We start from the raw sequence: 23,329 nt of genomic DNA, 5'->3' as shown, positions 1-23,329 counted from the left end.
CATGTAAGAAAAACTAAATGCATGGTGATGTAGAGCAGGAAGGCCTCCACAAAAATTGTAAATTTCATGATCCCTGGGGTAGGGGTTCTGAACCCAGAGCGGGGTCAAACTTACTATATAGTGTCCATGTGTAAAACACTTAAATAACATCCTCTTTTAGTGTTATTGATACTATTAGTAAATTGAAAGGAAATGGATATTTAGAAAGAGCAGGTATAGTCTTTTACCAAAATTGTAAATTTGATGATCCCCAGAGTAGGGGTTCTGATCCCAGGGTGGGGCCAAACTTAGTATATAGTATTTATGTGTACGTTTGCTGATGCTGTATAAAATCTAAATGCATACTTAGGAATAGCCGAAAAGGATGTACAAAAAATGGTGAATTTCACAACCCAGGGTTTTGACTTTAGGATGTGTCCAAATTAGTTATACATTGTATCTTTTGATGTTTTAATGTTAATACACCTATTATACTATGTAAAGCCTTTCATCAGTGCATGCACTTTTGAGGACAGTAAAGTTTTAAGAACACATCTTGTTTTTAGCTCACCTGATCCAAAGGTTCAAGTGAGCTTTTCTGATCAAAATTTGTCCGGTGTCGTCGTCTGCTTTGTTGTAACTTTTTACATTTTCTTCAGATTTCTTCTCCAGAACCACTGGATCAATTTCAACCAAACTTGGCCAAAAGCATCCTTCGGTGAAGGGCTTTCAAGTTTGTTCAAATGAAGGGCCAGGCCCTCATCAAAGGGGAGATAATCACATAAATGCAAAATTAGGGTAGGGTCTTTAAAAATCTTCTTCTTAAGAACCACTGGGCTAGAGGAGCTGACAATTACATAAAAGCTTCCTGACATAGTGCAGATTCAAGATTGTTCAAATCCTGGCCCCCGGGGGTAGGATGGGGCCACAATAGGGGATCAAAGTTTTGCATAGAAATATATAGGGAAAATCTTTAAAAATCTTCTTCTCAAGAAGCAATGAGCCAGAAGAGCTGACATTTACATGAAAGCTTCCTGACAAAGTGCAGATTCAAGTTTGTTCAAATCATAGCCCCCGGGGCTAAAAATAAAAATATGTTTGTTTCCCCTCCCCTGGCCGGGTCAAATAAAAGGGCCCGGGTCAAAAAAAATTTTAACCAAAAAATCGCGTGGTTTTTTTTTCTTCTCTTTTTTCTGGAACAAAAATCGTGTACGTTCCAAATTTTACTTTCGCTATTTTTGGAAGTCGCCGGGATTTATCTCTCGAAGTTTCAATGTTGTCGGAAGATTTCAAAGATGTGCGACACGAAGATTGCTTTGTTGTCTACTGTAAGAATAAAATACAAACAAACATCAAAAGTGGTTCCGATTGTGGTAAATCGACTTTACAGTTACTCTAAAAGTTGTACCTGGAACGACGTGTTGAATGATTTAACCGCAGATGATGATCACAACATAGATAAGTTAGACGAGGTCTCTGTCACTGTGTTGGACAAGCTAACAAACGGCGTGACTTTCGAGCCAGGTTTTCATGAACAAATAAGTTATTTTTTAATAAGTACATTTCTGATATGTTATTAAGTACATCTGTTTCTACTAAGTCAAGAATAAATGTTTTTGTTTTCAATGTTTTCTTTGAAAAGATGTAATGTTTCTATGTAGGTATTCATAAAGTAAACCAAAATATTGCATCCACCGAGTGCATTCACACTGACATGTCCAAGAATATGAATTATAAATGCCAGCAGACATGTCAATCCAGTGACCAACGTAAAAACAAGTTCGACCAATACATGGCATACTCTTCTTCTGATGTACAGTATTGAAAATGGACCATTGGACCAAAGAAGTTGACATTTACATGAAAGCTTTCTGACATAGTGCAGATTAAAGTTTGTAAAAAGCATGGCCTCCAGAGGTAGGTTAGGGCCACAATAGGGACTAAGGTTTTACATGCAAATATATATTGAAAGTCTTCAAATAAAGGCCAAGGTGATTCAGGTGAGCGATGTGGCACATGGGACTCTTATTTACTGTTGCTGAACATTAGAATTTAGTTTAGATATTCAGAACAGGAAATGTTTTCTAGATTTCATAGCCCTTGGGAGTAGTGATACTTTTTCACTAGTATTCAGGTGACCGATAAGGCTTGTGGGCCTCTTGTTATTTTTATTGTATAATTTTCCATTTGTATTCTATATTTTCCATTTGGAATGTATTGTATAATTCTTTATTTGCATTGTATCCAAGGGATTGTTTATTTTGATTTGTTATGAAGGATTTCATTAGTCAACGTCCCTTTGAGAAATTTTATACTCATATTATTCAATTTAAAATGAAAATTTAGAATACAAATGGAAAATTATACAATACAAATAAAAAATTATAGAATAAAATATCTCCTGAATTATGTATAAGTTAGAGCTTTCATATTTTATATATAGATTTCTTTGGGTAAGACCTTTCATTTTATACCACGATCTATGTATGACCTTCTCCTGAACAGTGAAGTCATGTTAGTCATATTGATGTTGAGGCATTCCCATGTTTCATGAATTCAAGTTGGTAACGTCATGACCCTGTGGGGCTAGGTTGGGGCCACAATATGTGGTTAAAATTTTTCATGGGTAGGACTTTGACTTCAAACTTGGAAATATCTTCAATACAAGATTGATATATCTTTTATGAAAATTTGTCTTTTATTGCAGAACAGAGTTTACTGTTAGAATATTAAATTCTTGTTCAATTTCAGTTTTTAAGGCATGAAGAGTTTGAGAAAGGATGTGATGCTGCATGTAATGGGTAAGCATGGTGATGTTGAGAATGTGAATTTTTTTCATCTGTTCAATTAAAGAAATGAATTTTATTTTTAGGTACTCAAACTTTGTCAATTGTTATGCATTAAGGACATATGCGACATTTTCTCTCTTCAATATGAAAAGCTCTTGTATGATTTTTGAAATAGGTTGAACTTTTATATTGTAGTTACTGTAATATTACAATACCTTGTATATCGGCCCGGGCAGCTCAGTGGTTAAATCGTACAGAATATTTAGCTGTGGATAAATGCTGATTTATTTAATGCAAATTTTTGTGTGATTCCATGAATACCAATTTTAATGGAGGCCATGGTCACATTTATGTCAATCTCATGAAATCTCATTAGTACATCGACTGTTTATTTCATAGTTGTACCTTTTATGTGAAAATAGAATACAAAAAGACATTCATTTGATATATTTGATAGTACATGTACTAAAGAAAATTTCAATTTAACATCTGTTTAATATGAAAATATTATTGTTAGCTCACCTGAGCTGAAGGCTTAAGTGAGCTTTTCTGATCAAAATTTGTCCATTGTCTGTTGGTGTCGTCAGCATAAACTTTTCACATTTTCATCTTCTTTTCCAGAACCACAGGGCCAATTATAACCAAACTTTGCACAAATCATCCTTAGGTGAAGGGGATTCAAGTTTGTTCAAATGAAGGGCCATGCCCCCTTCTAAGGGAGATAATCACAAAAATGCAAAAATAGGATGGGGTCATTAAAAAATCTTCTTTTCAAGAACCACTGGGCCAGAAGAGCTGAAATTTGCATGAAAACTTCCCAACAAAGTGGAGATTCAAGATTGTAAAAATCATAACAAGTGGTTAGGAAGGGGCTACAATAGGGGATCAAAGTTTTACATGCAATTGTATAGGGAACCAAACTTTGCACAAAGCATCCTTAGTCTACAAGGGCATATAATAATTGATGAATTTGTAGTCAGGTTTGATAATTAAGTTTGATAATTAATGTTACCTTTGAAAAGTTTTTTCTGAACCAAGCTGCTTGTATAATGATAGTATTGCTCAAGCTTGTTTATTGCTGGGAACTGCTGCTCAGGTGAGCAATGTGGCCCATGGGCCTCTTGTTTTAACTTAACCACTATTTAGTGTCAGAAAGATGCTTTTAAAAAGTGTCTTTTATTTTTACTTTCTTAGTACCAAGCATGTACCATAGAACTCTCTCTCTCTCTCTTGAAATATGGTACCAAAGTTTTTGCTATAGTACAGGTAGTAATGAAAATGTCCTGGGTTCAATACCCAATTGCTCCAAAGATTTTTTCTCTCATTGTTTGCTACAGTAATGTCCATTTTTACAGCTATACCGATAATACGTAATAAATTAGAGCTGGCTTTACAGTTTTACTTACAACAACGAAAAACTATCAAAATATGCTAACAGACATGGTAATATACCCCAAGATTTTTTTGAGAGTTAAATGAAATAGAGTGGAAGTGAATTATACATGTAAATGTCAAGAAAAATTATATATTATTGAGAAATGTTGCGTATGTCCTCAAAGGGGCATGAACACGATTTTGGTACCAAAAAATATTTAGTAGATTTTTTATTAATTATTTGATTTGTGTAAAACATAGCAACAAACCTAAATTTCAAAAACTGACGCAAAGATGTATTTGAGACATCTAAACTTTTCACTTTCTAAACAATTACATGTCACATGACTCAACTAGCAAACATATCGTACCGAAGTTGACAGCTTGGGTGAAAAAAACTTTTATAATGAAATTTTTTTAATTTTTTTTTTGAGCGTGCTTCCTAAATTTATTTATCCTTACTGTGAATTTACAGTAAGTGTGAACGACTCAGCTTCTCAAGTTCATTCGAGGTCTCGGATAGTTGGTTTCAAAACAAATCTGTCAATGATGACGCACCAAGGAAAGGACAATCACTGCGATTGGACCAATATTTAAAGGGGCGACAACAACAACAACAACAAAATTATTTATTCTCAAATAAATACAACATGTGTATTGTAGAGAAGTAATTCGTAATATCCATAATACAATATTGTACATAACATGCAGTTAACATGGAGGACATGCCCTCTCCCTTATAACCATTAAAAATTTGCATAATCTTTTAAGTACAATAATATTTTTACAATTAAAGTGGACCTATACACGGCCTACGTCACAATCAAATGTAAATGCGGAACCACGCGTCCGTTTTCCGAAATGTGGTATTTTAAAGATATCAGTTTGATTTTTACATGGCGATATGATTGTCCGATATTGATTCCTTCCAAGGCGTTCTTATCAGTTGCGGTCAAATTTTGTATTTTAAAAAAAGGGAGGGGGGGCTAAAGATGATTCAAGCTTTAGATAAAAATCGGTTGGAGAACAGACAACATTTTGGCGGATGAGGGCGTCCGTGAGAAACATTGACTATTCATGTATGTAAAAGTTTTACAATGATCCATGTTCAACATATGGAATTACGCGGGCATCTGAAAGTTGGAGAGACGGATAGGAAAGGGGGGCCAATTCACCAGCATCATAATAATAATAATATTTCTTTTGTGAGGATCCGGGTTAAAGTAGGTCCTCAGTACCCCATGCTTGTCGCAAGAGGCGACTAAATGGGACGGTCCTTCGGATGAGACAACAAAAACAGAGGCCCCGTGTCACAGCAGGTGTGGCACACTAAAAATCCCTACTCAAAGACTGTCGGCGTCGAGCATAGGCCAAAGTTTTGCAGCCCTTCACAGGCAATGGTGACGTCTCCATATGAGTAAAAAATTCTCGAGTGTAAAAATTGCCAATTCAAAACTACGCAGCTGTTGAATCCAAATGATCATTAACAAATACATGGTAAGCTTGTGTAAAAATAAAAGTTCACACTTCGCTGCTCCAGTGACCACAGATATCGTAGTTGTGTTCGCTGCCCCAATGTTGCAGATATTGACGCATGCTTCAAAGAACGGCTGCAAATAATTTGTTTTATTTCACCGACCGTCTGTCATTTTTTCCTCACCCTCTCTCCTTTTTTTCAAAATTATTGGGGCGGCATCTGTATAACGCGATTACAACTATAGTTCCTTATTGAGATTGCATCTACATAGATCGATCGGCGTAAGTGGTGTACATGTACGTATATCCAATTTATGTACATGCAAATGATTCCATGATAAAAGATATAACACACATTACACACATGCATTAATCATATAAGCAAAACTATCAAAATTCAGTTTGTTACTTTCGTTTTACATTCACATTGTGAATACCCTCTTCTAGAATGATTTGTTTTCAGATAAAATGTAAAATCTAATTGCAAACCACATGTATCTATAATACTTATAGTTTAACATAGTTCAAATTATTATCCAAGGTTGTAAATATACTCAAATTTCACATGTCGTATGAAAATATGATAATGTATATTCCAAGATTTTTGGGGGGGGGGGGGGGGGTGTACTTGTTATAGAGCTTATAGCTTTTAAAATGATGCGTCAATATATGATTTTCTTATGCAAATCCTTTTTCTGAGATAATAATCTGTAAATTAGAAACAATTTATTCAAGGTTTAGTCCATAAAAATTGGGGGAAAAGACCAATATTGACATCAAATGTCATTTTCAACAGTATTTCTTTTAACATGTGTGGACTCACAAAGTGTGCATTATTAAAATAGTTATTCAATTTTATTAAAATAAATGATTACATATCATTAAATAATGGGTATATAGTCTATGTTGCTTATTACAGCCCATTTGTTTTGGAAAAATAATAATTATTAAGAAAAATAAGAAGGAGGAATACATTTTCATTAATGCTGATTATATGTGGATGGGGTACTTACTTTTGAGAAGCAATAACAATAAAATTAGCATGTTGACATATATATTTTTCAATGTTTATCTATTACTGGAATATATATCTATCTTATAAAGGCAATTTTTTCATGATTGAGTCCATTTAAGGCCGAGTATAGGTCTACCTTAAGAAGCTGTTTAAATTTATATCTGTCTGTTCTATTTGTATATTTTCCAATCTTGATTTCTTAATAGTTTCATCAGTACATGCTTGAAATTTTATCAATAAAGTTAATAAAATGTACTTGATTGACCAAGCCATAGCTCATGGCTTGGTCAATCAAGTACATTTTATTAACTTTATTGATAAAATTTCAAACTCCTATGGACATACAGTTAGGGGTGGACCAGTGATATAGGTTCAAAGGTACGCCAGTATTGCAACATTAACAATCAACCTTTGCTGTGGTTTATTATGACGTTATAGAAGGCGCGTCTAATGCTAACGAAATGCTGAATTTCTTTAATAATGTGTTACATGTACAGGAGAGGGATGGTTTGGGGAATTTAGTTTTTGCTAGAATTCACAGAACTTGCCGTTGTTCATTCAATTAACAGTATCTAGCGATGGTTACTTCCGAATTTCTTACGAAAATGTGAGTATATATAACAGTAAAAGACATCAAAGCATGCCATGTGTTGAAAATAAATGTTTTCTCGAAGTAGAATATCTATTGATCTTATTACTTAATCTGACAAATTATTTTAGGGGCGAGATCAAATGTTCAATGTTAGAGAAAACTGAGTTCGCATAGTTCTCACCAAGACACCCCCCCCCCCCCCCCCCCCCCCCCCCAATACAAAACTAAATATGAAGTATGTTGAAACTAATCGATTAACAAGTAAAACAAATGAAAGTGTACATTGAAACTATTTTAAAAACGTTTATTAAAATGTATTATTATGTGGTTTTAAAGTCAGTTGTCTTTTTTTCCCACTAACGTGTAATCGATGTCGGATGACAGAAACTTACGAGTTTTTACCCCCTCTTCCCCCCTAACTATTTGAATTTAGAAATTTTTCCGACATCGATCTTTTCCAATGCTTTGCAAGATTTCGAAAATATTCTCTGAGAGATTTATTTTAAAATAACGATATGGAAACTGCAAATGTGAAAGAGACAACAAAACAAAAGCATTGTTCTTAAACGGACAAAATCGCCTATAGAAACATGTACTGCAATTTCTGATCACTTAAAACTGACAAGTATCTACAGGAATTTAAGGGAGTAACCTTTCAATTTTTATTGGGATATAGAGGCAACTGCGGATCCTGCCTTTTCCCGCAGCATTTTCGATCCCGTCATTTTTTTTTTCTTTTCAATATTCAACACTATTTGAATTCTGAGATATTGCTATTCCTGCCTTTTCTTTACATATCGGAGCTCGCCTTTTTCACCCTGTATTCCCCCTCCCATACCTATTGATACTGCGATGGATTATAAGTATAACACGGTTATTCCTGTTTAAAAGATAAAATTTATAAGGTAAAAGTTATATCTTCTAAAGTTTACGAGATATCTTGTATCTTTTATAAGACATCTTATATTTTTTTCTTTATAAGATATCCCATCACTTTTATACATGTAGATATCTAGTGTATATAAGATAAACTTTACAAGACATTTTATTAACGTAATCTCAAATCTCCGTTGTCAAATCAAAACCGATATTGAATCTCACGCTACGTACGGTGCAACTTACACTGAAATCAAATAGTGAAACTTACACTTGTTAGACACGAGATAATATATTCTCACATTATCACCAGTGTGAGATCGACTTTACCCATGTGAGACAGCCATGTGAGATTTTTCTGTCTCACACTGCTGCGACGTCATTTGATTGTGACATCATATATTTTCTATGATTTACGTTACACGGTGAAGATTTATGTTACACAGTGAAGTAAAAATATTTTGCATTGTTATCTTTAAATTTTAATGTAGTATAGCTTTCTGGTGGACAACCTTGGGTTTTTTAGTTTACACTTACAGTGTAAACCATTTTCGGGTATGCTCTTTCTGCCTATCTAATTAGTTTTTGCATCGAAGTTCAAATGAGGATTTTGATAATCTAAAATTTTCTGAAAGCTCCTAATTTTATGCACTAAACTGTAGTTAAAATGTGAGAAAAATAATCCTTCATTATTTACTCGTGTGGGATAGGGAAATTCCACCTCTGGAACAAGATTCGCTGTCTAGGACTCGGCAAAGCCTCGTCCAAGACTGCGAATCTTGTCCCCTCGTTGGAATTTCCCTATCTCACACTCGTACTAATGAAGGATTCTATTAATGCGAAATACTTGGGACCGCCTACCTATAATTTAACCGACCTATCAAAAGCGCTCTTTAAAATCACTCGGGGACTTTCCAATGAACTATCTGGAGCACGTCATGTACTTGCCGATATGTCTCATTCACACTTACTGTAAATCCACAGTAACATATTACGAAATGTTGAATGATTTTGACATAATTTTTAGAAATCTTCGTGCAGTGTTCTCACTTCTTCACATGGTTTCCTGGCTATGACAAGTGTGTTGACAAAGTAACATGATTTTGGGAGCCAGATAATATGTATATTAAAGTATATCCTGTGTAATCCACTTTCTATAAAAGATCTTTATTTCTATAACAAAAAACTGTCAATTTCAAACGATCAAAGATTATGTCCATGTCCCTTTAACAGTTGGAAATTTTTTAATTTCTTGAGAACTACCCTTCCAATTCTTTTCAAATTTGGTATAAAAAATGCCAAAAATTAACCAATTTTCAAAAATCTTTTATACAACAGCACATATGTAAGAAAAACTAAATGCATAGTGGTAGTCATGTAGAGGAAAAAGGTCTTTGCCAAAATTGTACATTTTGATCCCTGTAGATGTTCTGAGTCCAGGGCAGAACCAAACTTGGTGTAGTGTTTATTTGTAAAACATTTAAATACAGTGCTCCCTCGATATATTGCCCCATGTTATAATGTCACTCCCGCTTATTGCCTGAAAATCCAGGAGAACAGATTTCTCCCCATGTTAACACCCCTGTTATATCTGCCATATGCCACTGATTTTCACAAACAAATGCTCAAATTTTATAGGGCTTACCCTCAATGATGATGCCAATTACCTAACACCCATCTGTAGCTTATCTAAGATTATCTAAATGTGTATACAGAATGGATCCCAAATAAATTTACGGATATGAATTTCTTTTGACTGCTCAGTGAATTGTCAGTAATGGTGAATTCGTTAATTGCCAACCCCACTTTATTGTCCAAATTCAGGTCTTGAATAAAAGTTGGCAATATATCGAGGGAACACTGTTACATCTTCTTTAATGCTATTGATACTAAATTTATTCTACATTGATATTTAGAAAGAGCAGGTAGCCCTTTTAAATTTCTTCACCCCAGGGGTGAGGGTTTTAGTATCAGGGTGGAGCTAAATTATCATAGTGATTATTGTCATCATTTTTAAATAGACTTTTTCTGTGATTTTGCTGATAATGTATTAAAACTAAATGCAAATTAAGGAAAAGCAGAAAGGGATGTACCAAAATTGTGAATTTTGCAACCCCACTTCTTGCTTTATACTGCTTCAGAATATTATTAGATTTAGCAGAACAGGGAAATTATTTTAGATCTTAGTCCTAATTGGTGCTAATGATACTTTTATTGATACTCAGGTGACTGATAAGGCCTGTAGGCTTCTTGTTGAAAATACATGGGGGGCATGAACTGCATAGGTTTATGCCTGCATACTTCATGAAGCATGTTAACACCTCATGAAAAGTATGCTGATGTAAAGCATTGCAGTTCTTGTGTCTCTCATGTACTGTACATATTTTCAAAAATTAAATTTATATTTTATATTTACATTCTACTTTCATTTCTGTCCAGAGTTTCCAGCCTTTAAAACAAATGTACTGTATTTATCAAGATTTGTGCATTCACAACTGCAACGCATTAATGAGGAAATAGTTATCATTGCAATTTGTATAGATATTGTAATAGGGCTATACGGACTGTGGATAGCAGCCTGTATAGCTCAGTGGTTAGAGCACCTGACTAGTAATGCAGGGGTTCTGGGTTTGATTCCTGGTCCAGCCACAAATTTTCTTTCAATTTTTTTGCCTTTGATATTGTAGTATAGGTAGCTATACTACAATATCAAAGGCAAAAAAATTGAAAAAAAAGATATTCATATATTTATGCTAGAAAATATAAAGAAGTAATGAAGAGACAGACTATTCTAGCATTTTATGGACTTTTACTTTATTGACATCCATATTGTAGGTTAGGGATATTATTTTTAGCCTGTCCATCTGTTCATCTATTTGGCTTTTTGTCTGTCTGTTCATCTATCTGGCTTTTTGTCCATCTGTTCATCTATTTGGCTTTTTGTCTTTCTGTTCATCTATCTGACTTTTTGTCTGTCTGTTCATCTTATCTGGCTTTTTATGCCCCCCCTTTGAAAAAGAGGGGGCATATTGTTTTGCAACTGTCGGTCGGTCTGTCTGTCGGTCGGTCGGTCTGTAGACCACATGTTGTCCGCTCAATATCTTGAGAACCATTCACTTGATGATAATGATATTTCATATGTGGGTTGGTTATGAGTGGAAGATGACTCCTATTGTTCTTCAGGTCAAAGGTCAAGGTCTACTCTAAACATAGGAATATAATGTCCGCTCAATATCTCGAGAACCCTTTGCTTGAAAGACATCAAACTTGGCACACTGGTACATCCTAAGGAGTAGATGACCCCTATTCATTTGAGGTCATATGGTCAAGGGTCAAACTGAGCATAGGAATATACTGACCATTCAATGTCTAGAGAACCCTTTGCTTGACAGACATCAAACTTGGTACACCAGTACATCTTCAGAAGAAGATGACCGCTATTGATTTTTAGGTCACATGGTCAAAGGTCAAGGGTCAAACTGGACATAGGAATATACTGTCCGTTCAATATCTTGAGAACCCCTTGCTTGACAGACATCAAACTTGGTACACTAGTACATCTTCAGGAGAAGATGACCCCTATTGATTTTGAAGTCACATGGTCAAAGGTCAAGGGTCAAACTGGACATAGGAATATACTGTCCGTTCAATATATTGAGAACCCTTTTCTTGACAGACATCAAACTTGGTACACTGATACATCTTCAGGAGAAGATGACCCCTAGTGATTTTGAAGTCACATGGTCAAAGGTCAAGGGTCACACTGGACATAGGAATATATTGTCCGTTCAACATATTGAGAACCCTTTTCTTGACAGACATCAAACTTGTTACACTGGTACGTCTTCAGGAGAAGTTGACCCCTATTGATTTTGAGGTCACAAGGTCAAGGGTCAAACTGGACATTGGAATATACTGTCCGTTCAATATCTTGAAAACCCTTTGCTTGACAGACATCAAACTTGGTACACTAGTACGTCTTCAGGAGAAGATGACCCCTATTGATTTTGAGGTCACATGGTCAAAGATCAAGGGTCAAACTGGACATAGGAATATAATGTCTGCTCAATATCTTGAGAACCCTTTTCTTGACAGACATCAAACTTAGTACACTGGTAGATCTGCAGGAGAAGATGACTCTTATTGATTTTGAGGTCACATGGTCAAAGGTCAAGGGTCAAACTAGATGTTGGAATATACTGTCTGCTCAGTATCTTGAGAACCCTCTTCTTGACAGACATCAAACTTGGTACACTGATATGTCTTCAGGAGAAGATGACCCCTAATGATTTTGAGGTCATATGAGCAAAGGTCAAGGGTCAAACTGGACATAAGAATATACTGTCCATTCAATATCTTGAGAACCCTTTGCTTGACAGACATCAAACTTGGTACACTGGTACATCTTCAGGAGAAGATGATCCCTATTGATTTTGAGGTCACATGTTTAAAGGTCAAGGGTCAACCTGGACATAGGAATATACTGTCTGCTCAATATCTTCAGAACCCTTTGCTTGACAGACATCAAACTTTAAATAGTACACTGGTGTATATTCAGGACAAGATGACTCCTATTGATTTTGAGGTCAAGGGTCAAACTGGACATAGTAATATACTGTCCACTCAATATCTTGATAACCCTTTTACTTGACAGACATCAAACTTAGTACATTGGTACATCTTCAGGAGAGGATGACCCATATTGATTTTGAGGTCAAAAGTCAATAGTTGAACTGGACATAGTAATATATTGTCTCCTATATTTTAAGAATTATTTGCTTGATTGACACGTACCAAACTTGGTACACTGGTACATCATAAGGAGTAGATGACCCCTATTGAATTTTAGTCACATGGTCAATCCACTCTTGACATAGGAAGATATTGTCTGCTCAATATTTTGAATTGATGATAATACTATCAATTAAATGAGGTGTGTGTATAACCCTTTTCAATTTTGCACCATGGGGGGCATATGTGTTTTACAAACATCTCTTGTTTATTTTTCTGTTCATCTTATCTGGCTTTTTATACCCCCCGCAACAAGTTGTGGGGGGGTATACTGGAATCGGGTTGTCCGTCTGTCTGTCCGTCTGTCCGTCTGTAGACGCAATGGTTTCCGGGCTCTAAAGCATTATCCTTTCCACCTACAGTCACCATATCATACATATGGACTACCCATGGGATGAAGATGTTCCCTATCGATTTTGGGGTCAAAGGTCAAGTGCACTGGACATCAAAGTAGCAATATGGTTTCTGGGCTCTAAAGGGTTATCCTTTCCACCTACAGTAACCATATCATACATATGGACTACCCATGGGATGAAGATGTTTCCTATCGATTTTGGGGTCAAAAGGTCAAAGGTCACGTGCACTGGACATCGAAGTAGCAATATGGTTCAGTTTGTCATGCCATTTGTTTTTTACACTCAGAAAAGAGGTAGTTTATACCTATTACCAACACCCTTTGGGAGATTGGGATAAGCGGGGGGTATTCTTAGTGAGCATTGCTCACAGTACCTCTTGTTTATTTTTCTGTTCATCTATCTGGCTTTTTGTCTGTCTGTTCATCTAATTTGGCTTTTTTATTTTTCTGTTTATCTATCTGACTTTTTGTCTGTCCATAACTTTAAACTTTTGCACTATACAGGATTGAGATTTTATATTTTGAATTTAGTGAACTGGGTCATTGCTGTGTGACTCGGATTTAGGTCAAAGTCAATCATCAAGGTCAAAATTTGAAACAATTGAACCTTGCTAATGCTCAGAGGCATTGTATTCACAAACACATCTTGTTTAGGCCATACGATGGTAAATGGAGCAAATCAATGGTGGGATATGGCCCAGAGGATAAACATTTTGTGATAGAACTTACCTACAACTATGGCATTGGAAGTTACCAAATGGGCAATGATTTCAAAGTGAGTAAATACTTTTTCAATACTTCACAGTCAAGATATATTATACAGAATTTATTACTGTAAAGACTGTATTTGAAATTATTGTACCCCACCGCAACACGGAAGGGGACATGGTGTGAGTGGGTCCGTCCCACTTGACTTTGTGGACGCAACTCTTCTGAAACCGCTCAATGGATTTTGTTCAAATTTTGTAGGATTGTTAGTCACCATATGTACATGTAGTTGATCATATTGTGCTGCCATTTTGATTCCACAAATTTGACAGGAGTTATGGGACTTTGTTGAATTTGTACATGCTACACTATTTTGTAGGATTGTTAGTCACCATATGTAGTTGATCATATTCTCCGTCATTTTGATTCGACAAAGAAGCTTGCCGGTACAGTTTCTACAGTCACCTGGCCCAAAAAATGGATGATTTCAGTAGCAGTCCCAGCATCTGGCATTGAAATAAGGAATGTATAGGCTATGTTTAATTTGATCCAAAATTGATTTGTGTTGTAATTATGACAGGAGCGTGAATTTTGCATTAAATTGCTAAAATCAATGAAAAAATTCATAAATTCAGGGGGTTTTCCCTTCAGAAAACATGCAGCCCACATTGCGTCGAGCAAATTCATATTCAAATACATTTTTGATCCTCTATTGATACACAATATATATTAATTTCATTTTGTTCGATGGATGGGCACACTTGTTCCTAAGCAATAATTGGGATGAAATTTAACAGTTATCAAGCTCTTTTTGAAAAAAGGCGGGAAAAGGTCTTATTTATGATGTACTAATGCTATTAAATAAGCAATAACTTTGATCTAAGTTGAGATAGTATATTTGGCATATATTTAACTTACTTAAAATATAGATCAAGTTTAATTCAAGACACATTTAAAACAGAGAAATTTTTGGGCTTTTTTATGTACACAATCATACCTTGCATTGGACTTTGACAGGAGTTATGGGACTTTGTTGAATTTGTACATGCTACACTATAGAAACTCTTTGTGGATTCAACTCCTCCAAAACTGCTCAATGGATTTTATTCAAAATTTATTGGATTCTTAGTCACCGTATGTAGTTGATCATAGTATGCCGTTATTTTGATTCCATAAATTTGACAGGAGTTATGGGACTTTGTTGAATTTGTACATGCTACACTATAGAAACACTTTGTGGGTGCAACTCCTCTGAAACCGCTTAACGGATTTTGTTCAAATTTTGTAGGATTGTTAGTCACCATATTTAGTTGATCATATTCTGCCGTCATTTTGACTCGACAATTTGACAGGAGTTATGGGACTTTTGTGCTTAAACTTTTTTTTGCGGCGGTGGGGGACATGGTTACACGTAGCAATCTTGTTTAAATGAAATTGTAAGCCAGATGATAATTGCAGGATAATGTGAAACACAGGGAAAGTAAAATTTGTTTCAAAATTTTGGGCATATTACTTTTCTGCAAATTTTGAAAACTGTTATTTTTACTTTTCCACAAAAAGTGTTGCTACGTTTCCGCAAATAAATAGACAGCTATTATTGTACCCAAGCATTACGTTTCCACAATTTCCCTGTGGCGATAAGTTCAACTCATGTGATTATAAGATATTATTTATCTGCAGAATCTAAGACTAGGTTTCCACCATGGGCAGCAACTCCAGATATTGGAAGAAAGTGCACCACAAATGGGCCAGAGTCTGTTCATGCCCATTTCAATTTTCAATTCTATTCCCCACAAACCATATTTGTATTCATGGACATGTTGCAAAAACTCTGAACAACTTACATCAAATCATGTCTCTGACAGCACCAGCAACAGTGACACAAAAGTGACAAAGAAAAACTTCCGGCTTTTTGTGCGCAGAATATGCAAAAGATGAGATACGAAGTTTCCAAAATTGATTTTTTTAAGGGCTGACGGGTATAAATTTGGTGCTTGAACATGCAGACATGTAAGATGTTCTGGCTCCTTTATACATACACACGTGTACAATGTAGAACATTTTATGTAGTGCTACTGCTTAGAATTAGAATGAATGCTAGTATTTATAACCCCCGCAACAAGTTGTGGGGGGGGTATACTGGAATCGGGTTGTCCGTCTGTCTGTCTGTCCGTCCTTCTGTAGACGCAATGGTTTCCGGGCTCTAAAGCATTATCCTTTCCACCTACCGTCACCATATCATATATATGGACTACCCATGGGATGAAGATGTTCCCTATCGATTTTGGGGTCAAAAGGTCAAAGGTCAAGCGCACTGGACATCGAAGTAGCAATATGGTTTCCGGGCTCTAAAACGTTATCCTTTCCACCTACAGTCACCATATCATACCTATGGACTACCCATGGGATGAAGATGTTCCCTATCGATTTTGGGGTCAAAAGGTCAAGCCCACTGGACATTGAAGTACAGTGGAACCCCGTTATTACGTTTTCCATTTTGTCACGATAAAATAACGTAATACCGGGGTCAACGTAATAAACGTTCCCAGTAAAATCCGTTACAAATATCATTTGGAAATTGTATATCGTCCGTTGGTACTCCGTGAAGGGGTGTGTGAATATATCTTTACTGTTTCTTTGTTTAAAAGACTATTATACTTTGTTTTATTTACATCTTATCTTTAATGTCCGTAATTCTTCATGTTCTTATCCCTTTTCTTTATTTCTGATGTAGGATACATAAGGATGTTTTGATAAACGTTGTTTTTTCTGCATTCGTTTGGACCGCCATTTTGTTCAACTTTAAAACAATGCGTTCATGTAAATTTCTATCAATAACTCGTTCCGGTTCATATTCAACATTCGTATTAAAAAAATAACAAAACATCGTTTTATTAAGTTCTCTAATTACACAATACACAACACAATAAAAAAAAATCCCACCCCAAAACAACAAAACTATAGACACAAAACACACACGATACCCAACACTTACACACTTTTCTCACCAACGATAAACACGGAGAACAATTTAAGCGCAATCCACATAAAAAAAATATATAATGATGCACGAAGATTTCATTTATAACGCTAAATGATGGCACTAAAATCACGTGCGCATCAAGGGATTTTAGAATATTCACTGAGGTAAATGCTGTGCGTGAATCGGCCGATCACACAGGACAGTTTGATTGGTGTATGTATGGACGAGATTTACGAACACCCAAGCTGCATGTCCAAACAACGGACCATTTTTTAAGTGACCACCTTTCGTCACCTATGTCCAAGCAGTTACCCAAGCGGTTTTAACAATGATGCGATAAATCTTGTCTTTCATGTTCGGTACCAAAGCTGTCCGTAAATAGAGTTTTAATAGCGAAGGTAATCACACTATGCTGAACACTCAGGTGATTGAGAAATTATTTCTTCGATTATCAAAATATGAAAAATGAAGTAAATTTCATAGAGTACAATGTCTAAATAAACATTATTTAATTGTTTATCACTGGCTTCGATACGAGGTATTTGTAACGTATTTCCTTATACGCAAGAAGGCTATCAAAGTCCGTGCCTTGTCAATTCAAGGGTTCGAGGTGCAATTAGAATAGCAACTTTCATTGATAGAATAAGATTGGGAATGTTATTAGAAATTGGGCCTGCAGATATATATAAATATGGCCTAACCCTACCCAGGTTAATAATTACTAAGAAATCAAGGAAAGTCAGTCAACATACAAAGATCAGGGGTTCACCAAATGATTTATAATATCAAAACAATTTAACAATGGGTATGACCACCCTCAGCGAACGACTGGCTGACCTCGGACTAACGCTTGTACTGCAGCCTTATTCAGGACACACAGTACAAGTGACAGCCCTTCAATCGCTGCACACACTGTAGAGCCTTATTCAGGCAGGCACTGTGAACAACAGCCTGGCCGTCAGTCAAGTCCAGTACACAGGACAGACGAATTATGTGGCTAGCCTTTATCTGGTCGACCTCGACAGTGGCAGGCCTCTTACTACTAAGGTCAGCCTATTAAAAGGACAGCCTCAATGCCTCCACTCTGACACCGTTACAACGTACGGAATCAAACACTGGCTTTCTCAGTAAATCACTTTATTGCTTGCAACTTACTCTTAATCTTGTCCACCACGTCTTCTCGCTCTGGGCTTCGACAATAACTGACTGACGACAACTGTTTCGCGCTGTATTTATAGTGTTAGGTCATGTGACTAAATTACGGATGTTTACATTGAAAACTACAATGTAGAACCTAGATGGTCGATGGATAAATTTCCGGAATATTACAGTGAAAAATGAAGTAAATTTCATAGAGTACAATGTCTAAATAAACATTATTTAATTGTTTATCACTGGCTTCGATACGAGGTATTCACCTGTATTGATGTCGCTAGATCTATCGAAGCGTGATCAGTCAAGCGTCTCTAATCCCCAAACAGACCAGGAAATTTACGTGGTGACTGCCTCAGACAGTCAAGGTGTGAATGGCTTATTATTTTGAGAATCATTATTGAATAATTAGGGGTTTATTACGTTTTTGTCGGAATTTTTACAACGTAATACCGAGTCCCGGCATCTTAGGGCAACGTAATAACGAGGTCTATTTTATATAGGTTTGTTAAGAAATGGTTTTGTGCTTTGAAATTCCAACGTAATATGCGACTAACATATTAAAGGGGGAACGTAATAACGGGGTTCCACTGTAGCAATATGGTTTCCAGGCTCTAAAGCATTATCCTTTCCACCTACAGTCACCATATCATACATATGGACTACCCATGGGATGAAGATGTTCCCTATCGATTTTGGGGTCAAAAGGTCAAAGGTCACGTGCACTGGAAATCGAAGTAGCAATATGGTTTCCATTTAAATTCTTTAATGGCTTTTTTCATCGCATGGAGATGCTGTGTTCCTAGATAATCCATTTCTCCCTACAAACGAGAATATCCAAGGTTTGTCATGCCATTTGTTTTTTACACTCAGAAAAGAGGTAGTTTATACCTATTACCAACACCCTTTGGGAGATTGGGGTAAGCGGGGGGTATTCTTAGTGAGCATTGCTCACAGTACCTCTTGTTTATGCAGTGCTGTATCATCAGAATTTTAAAATAGATATGCTACAGAAATGCTATGTTTTAATATGTAATTCAAGTAAGAATGCTTTGTATTTATCTGTAATCCAGGTGAGATATTTTCGGAATCGTAATGCCATATTGTTGCAGAATAGTAAAAAAAAATTGTTAAAAAAATTGTGGAATTGTAAAAAAAAATTTTGGTGGAAACGTAATATCAATTTGCGAAAATGTGGTATGCCGAAATTTTTAGCTCAAGTGAGCTTTTCTGATCACCTGTTGTCCGTTGGGTTGGGGTTGGGGCCACAATAGGGGATCAAAGTTTCACATAGGAATAAATAGGGAAAATCTTTAAAAATCTTCTTCTCAAAAACCATTGGGCCAGAAGAGCTGAGATTTACATGAAAGCTTCCTGACATAGTACAGATTCATGTTTGTTAAAATCATGGACCCTGGGGGTAGCATGGGGCCACAATAGGGGATCAAAGTTTTACATACAAATTTATATGGAAAATTTAAAAAAATCTTCTTCTCAAGAACCACTGAGCCAGAAAAGCTGATAGTTACACGAAAGCTTCTTGACATAGTGAAGATTTAATTTGTTAAAATCATGGCTCCTGGGGGTAATATGGGGCCACAATAGGGATCAAAGTTTTACATACAAATATATAGAGAAAATCTTTAAAGATCTTCTTCTCAAGAACCACTGAGCCAGAAAAGCTGAGTTTTACCTGGAAGCTTCCTGACATAATGCAGATTCAAGTTTGTTAAACTCATGACCCCTGGGGCTAAGATGAAGCCACAAAGGGGGGATCAAAGTTTTACATACCATTAAATAAATTTTTTAAAAGAACCATTGGGCCAAAGAAGTTTACATTTGCACGAAAGTTTCCTGACATAGTGCAGATTCAAGTTTGTAAAAATCATGGTCCTTGGGGGTAAGATGGGGCCACAGTAGGGGATCAAAGTTTTTACATACAAATATATATGAAAAATCATTTAAAAAATCTTCTGAAGAATCACTAGGCCAGAAAAGTTTACCTTTACATGAAAGCTTCCTGACATAGTGCAGATTCAAGTTTAGTAAAATTATGGCCCCCCAGGGGTAGGTTGGGGTCACAATAGAGATCAAAGTTTATAAGCCGATATATATAGGAAAAATCTTTAGATATGAGCCAAGGTGACACAGGTGAGCGATGTGGCCCATGGGCCTATTGTTCATTATACCCTATTATCTGTCTGCAATTTGCTAACTACAGGGAAGAAAATCACTTCATTATAAGCAGTACTTTATGAAAAATTATGTTTATTATGCCCCCCTTCAAAGAAGAGGGGCATACAGTTTTGCACCTGTAAGTAGGTCGGTTGGTCAATATGTTGGTCGTTACACCACATGTTGTGACAGCTCAATATCTTGAAAACCATTCACTTGATCTTAATGATATTTCATATATGGGTTGGTTATGAGTAGAAGAGGACCCCTTTTAATTTTGAGGGGTCAATCCATTCTGGATATAGGAAGATACTGTCCACTCAATATCTTGAGAAACCTTTCCTTGACAGACATTAAACTTGGTACACTGGTACATTGTGAGGACTAGATTACCCCTATTGAGTTTGAGGTCACATGGTTAAAGGTCAAGGGTCAAACTGGACATAGGAATATACTGACCACTCAAAATCTGAAGAACCCTTTGCTTGACAGATATCAAACTTGGTACACTGTACATCTTAAGGAGTAGATGATTCCTATTGATTTTGAGGTCACATGGTCAATCCACTCTTGACATAGGAAGATATTGTCTGCTCAATATTTTGAAGTGATGATAATACTATCAATTAAATGAGGTGTGTGTATAACCCTTTTCAATTTATAACAACATATTCAACATATATGTTTTACAAACATTTCTTGTTCTAATTGCCTTTGCTCTACTAGTTATGCCTCCATTAAACAAATTTTTGAGGGAGGTATACTGGAATTACTATTCGTCTGCCTGTACAATCCTGTCCAAGCAATCATAACCTGGGTAATGTCATTACCCTAATCCAAGGTCTTTTGGACAAGTGTCAACATCACCGGGAAAAGAGTTTGAAATGTGTGTAATATTATACAGACAGCAAGTATTATCCATCCTATGTCTGGAATAAAGTCACATTTATGTCAAGATTAGAATCACATTGGAAAAGTAAAAAAAAATGTTGTCCAAACTGTATCTTTAGAACAGATATGGCTGAAACAATCATACTTCACACAGAAACAGAGGAATCATGTGTCTGTGTTGTGTCAGGATCTTAGAGAAATGGTGAAGGCCTTTTAGAGAGAAAATTGGAGACTTGTTCAGGCCCTATTTTTTGTAGTACAGACACATTATACACCCATACTTTGCCAAAGTCTGACTTTTTGTATTTTAGTCCTTCATTAAGGTTATTTATTAGCTGCAATAATGTAGCCCTCTCTGATCCCCCCCCCCCCCCCCCCCCCCGAAAACGTCAGAATAAAATAATCGGATAGGGCTACATTATTGCAGCTAGTAATGTATAAAAGGTCAGATGAAAGAAATTCGAATTGAAGTCTGGTCCATAGATAAGTAATGCAGGGATTGTAGAAGTTTGTATGAATATGGTATTGAAATTTATGGCATCTTGAATATGCCTCAGTTTGGCTTTGCCTCGCTGTAGTTCTGTCAGGCACAGTAAAGATTTATACATTTATTACAGGGACTTGAAGAAATGAAACAGATCACCAACACATGATGAGATTTGTTTGTATCTTTTACAGGGAATAACAATACAGTCCCCTAATGTTCTTGGCAATGCTAAACAAAATGGCTACACTGTCACACAGGAAGGGAACCTGAATGTGCTCACTTCACCAGATGGATACAAATTTTTCATTGATGATAAAGAGTCTAATGGTGGTTTGTATATAAGTCCATGTAAATATCTAAACATTAAACTGATCTCTTTTTGACTAGTGAGTGTCCGTCTATATGTCCGTAAACTTTCAACATTTTCGACTTCTTCTCCAGAACCACAGGGCTAATTTTGACCAAATTTGCCACAAAGCATGCTTCGGTTAAGAGGATTCAAGTTTGTTCAAATGAAATCTCACACCCTTTTTGAAGTGGAGAAAAAGAAGAATAAGTATAAAAAAGAGGCTTCAATAGGACAAATTTTTGGTCCATGCTAAATTAGAAACTAGTGTGGTTGGTAATATTCAGTAATGTCTCCATTATCATATTTCATAATTTATTTACATGACCTGCATATTATTAATCATCTAGAAATGTTATTGAACATAAATTTATGGTACAATGTAAAAAGAGGAGTGCCAATTTGTACCCTTTGTAACGCCAGTCAAGTTGTACTAATCTTTATCCAGTAGTGCTGATGGATCATCAAAGTCTACACCACTTACTTCATTTCTCTCTGTATTTCTCTTTCAAACAAGATAGCATGTTTGTGTGTTCAGTTCTGTTAAAATGCATAAGATCAGAAGTTGTTGGCATCCATTTCAGCATCAATCCTGTCGTTTGATAATAGGGATGTTTGCAACACCTTGCTCCATTGGGGATAAGCAATAAATGTTTTCAGTCGTATTGCCATATTGTTGTTTCTCCAGTCTTGTGTGATAGGCTCGTTTGGGGATAGATAAGCTTATTTGTTTTGGATTTACAAGACATAGATTTGGTGTCTATGAAACAATTTTTTCCTGTTAAACAGAACATGCTTCAGTAGCTCATGTCTCTGCCCTTTGTTCTTTGTAAAATTCTGTGCGACTCTGACTGCATACTATTAATATACAGATGTCAAAGTTTGATTTGGGGGTCATATGTTCAAATTTACCAGCAACATACCTTTTCAAATATGTACATTGTATTTGCGAAATCATATACCCTTTCTTGTCTTTCCTAACAAGTCTTGCATTTTGTAGAAAATTGTGTTTGAGAGGTATTTGTATATGCTTCTTCCATTCAATTTGGAATATATAGATACGTTTTGCACTGAGTACCACAATGATATAGTATAATGTTTCTATGCATACAAGTACAGTCCCTGAAACGTTCTACTTTACCATTTTTCCGTTTGTTCACCGTTCGCTCACCATGCGTTCACCGTTCGTTCACCGTGTGCTCTCCGTTCACAGTTTTGCGTTCAGCGTGCGCTCACCATTCGTTCACCGTTCACAAAGCGTTCAGCGTGCGCTCACCATTCGTTCATCGTTCAGTCTTTTCATTGTCATTCGGAACACCAAAGTGAAAGGACCAATCTTG

General features: G+C 36.0%; 1 protein-coding gene across 2 annotated transcripts in view; it reads left to right on the top strand.

The window, feature by feature from the left end:
• LOC125650111 (glyoxalase domain-containing protein 4-like) overlaps positions 1-23,329 on the top strand; it is a 48,756-nt gene that overhangs the window by 3,204 nt on the left and 22,223 nt on the right. The window contains exons 2-4 of one of the 2 annotated variants that reach the window (XM_056154170.1): positions 2,731-2,780; positions 13,902-14,022; positions 21,835-21,973. In XM_056154170.1, the coding sequence (XP_056010145.1) occupies positions 2,731-2,780; positions 13,902-14,022; positions 21,835-21,973 (310 nt within the window). The remainder of the gene's footprint in view (positions 1-2,730; positions 2,781-13,901; positions 14,023-21,834; positions 21,974-23,329) is intronic. The other variant, XM_056154171.1, reaches the window with a different exon arrangement.

Source organism: Ostrea edulis, chromosome 1 (assembly GCF_947568905.1).
Source record: "Ostrea edulis chromosome 1, xbOstEdul1.1, whole genome shotgun sequence".
NCBI classification, from domain to species: domain Eukaryota; kingdom Metazoa; phylum Mollusca; class Bivalvia; order Ostreida; family Ostreidae; genus Ostrea; species Ostrea edulis.
Note: the sequence above shows the minus strand (reverse complement) of the source record. Positions and strands in the feature narration are given on the sequence as shown.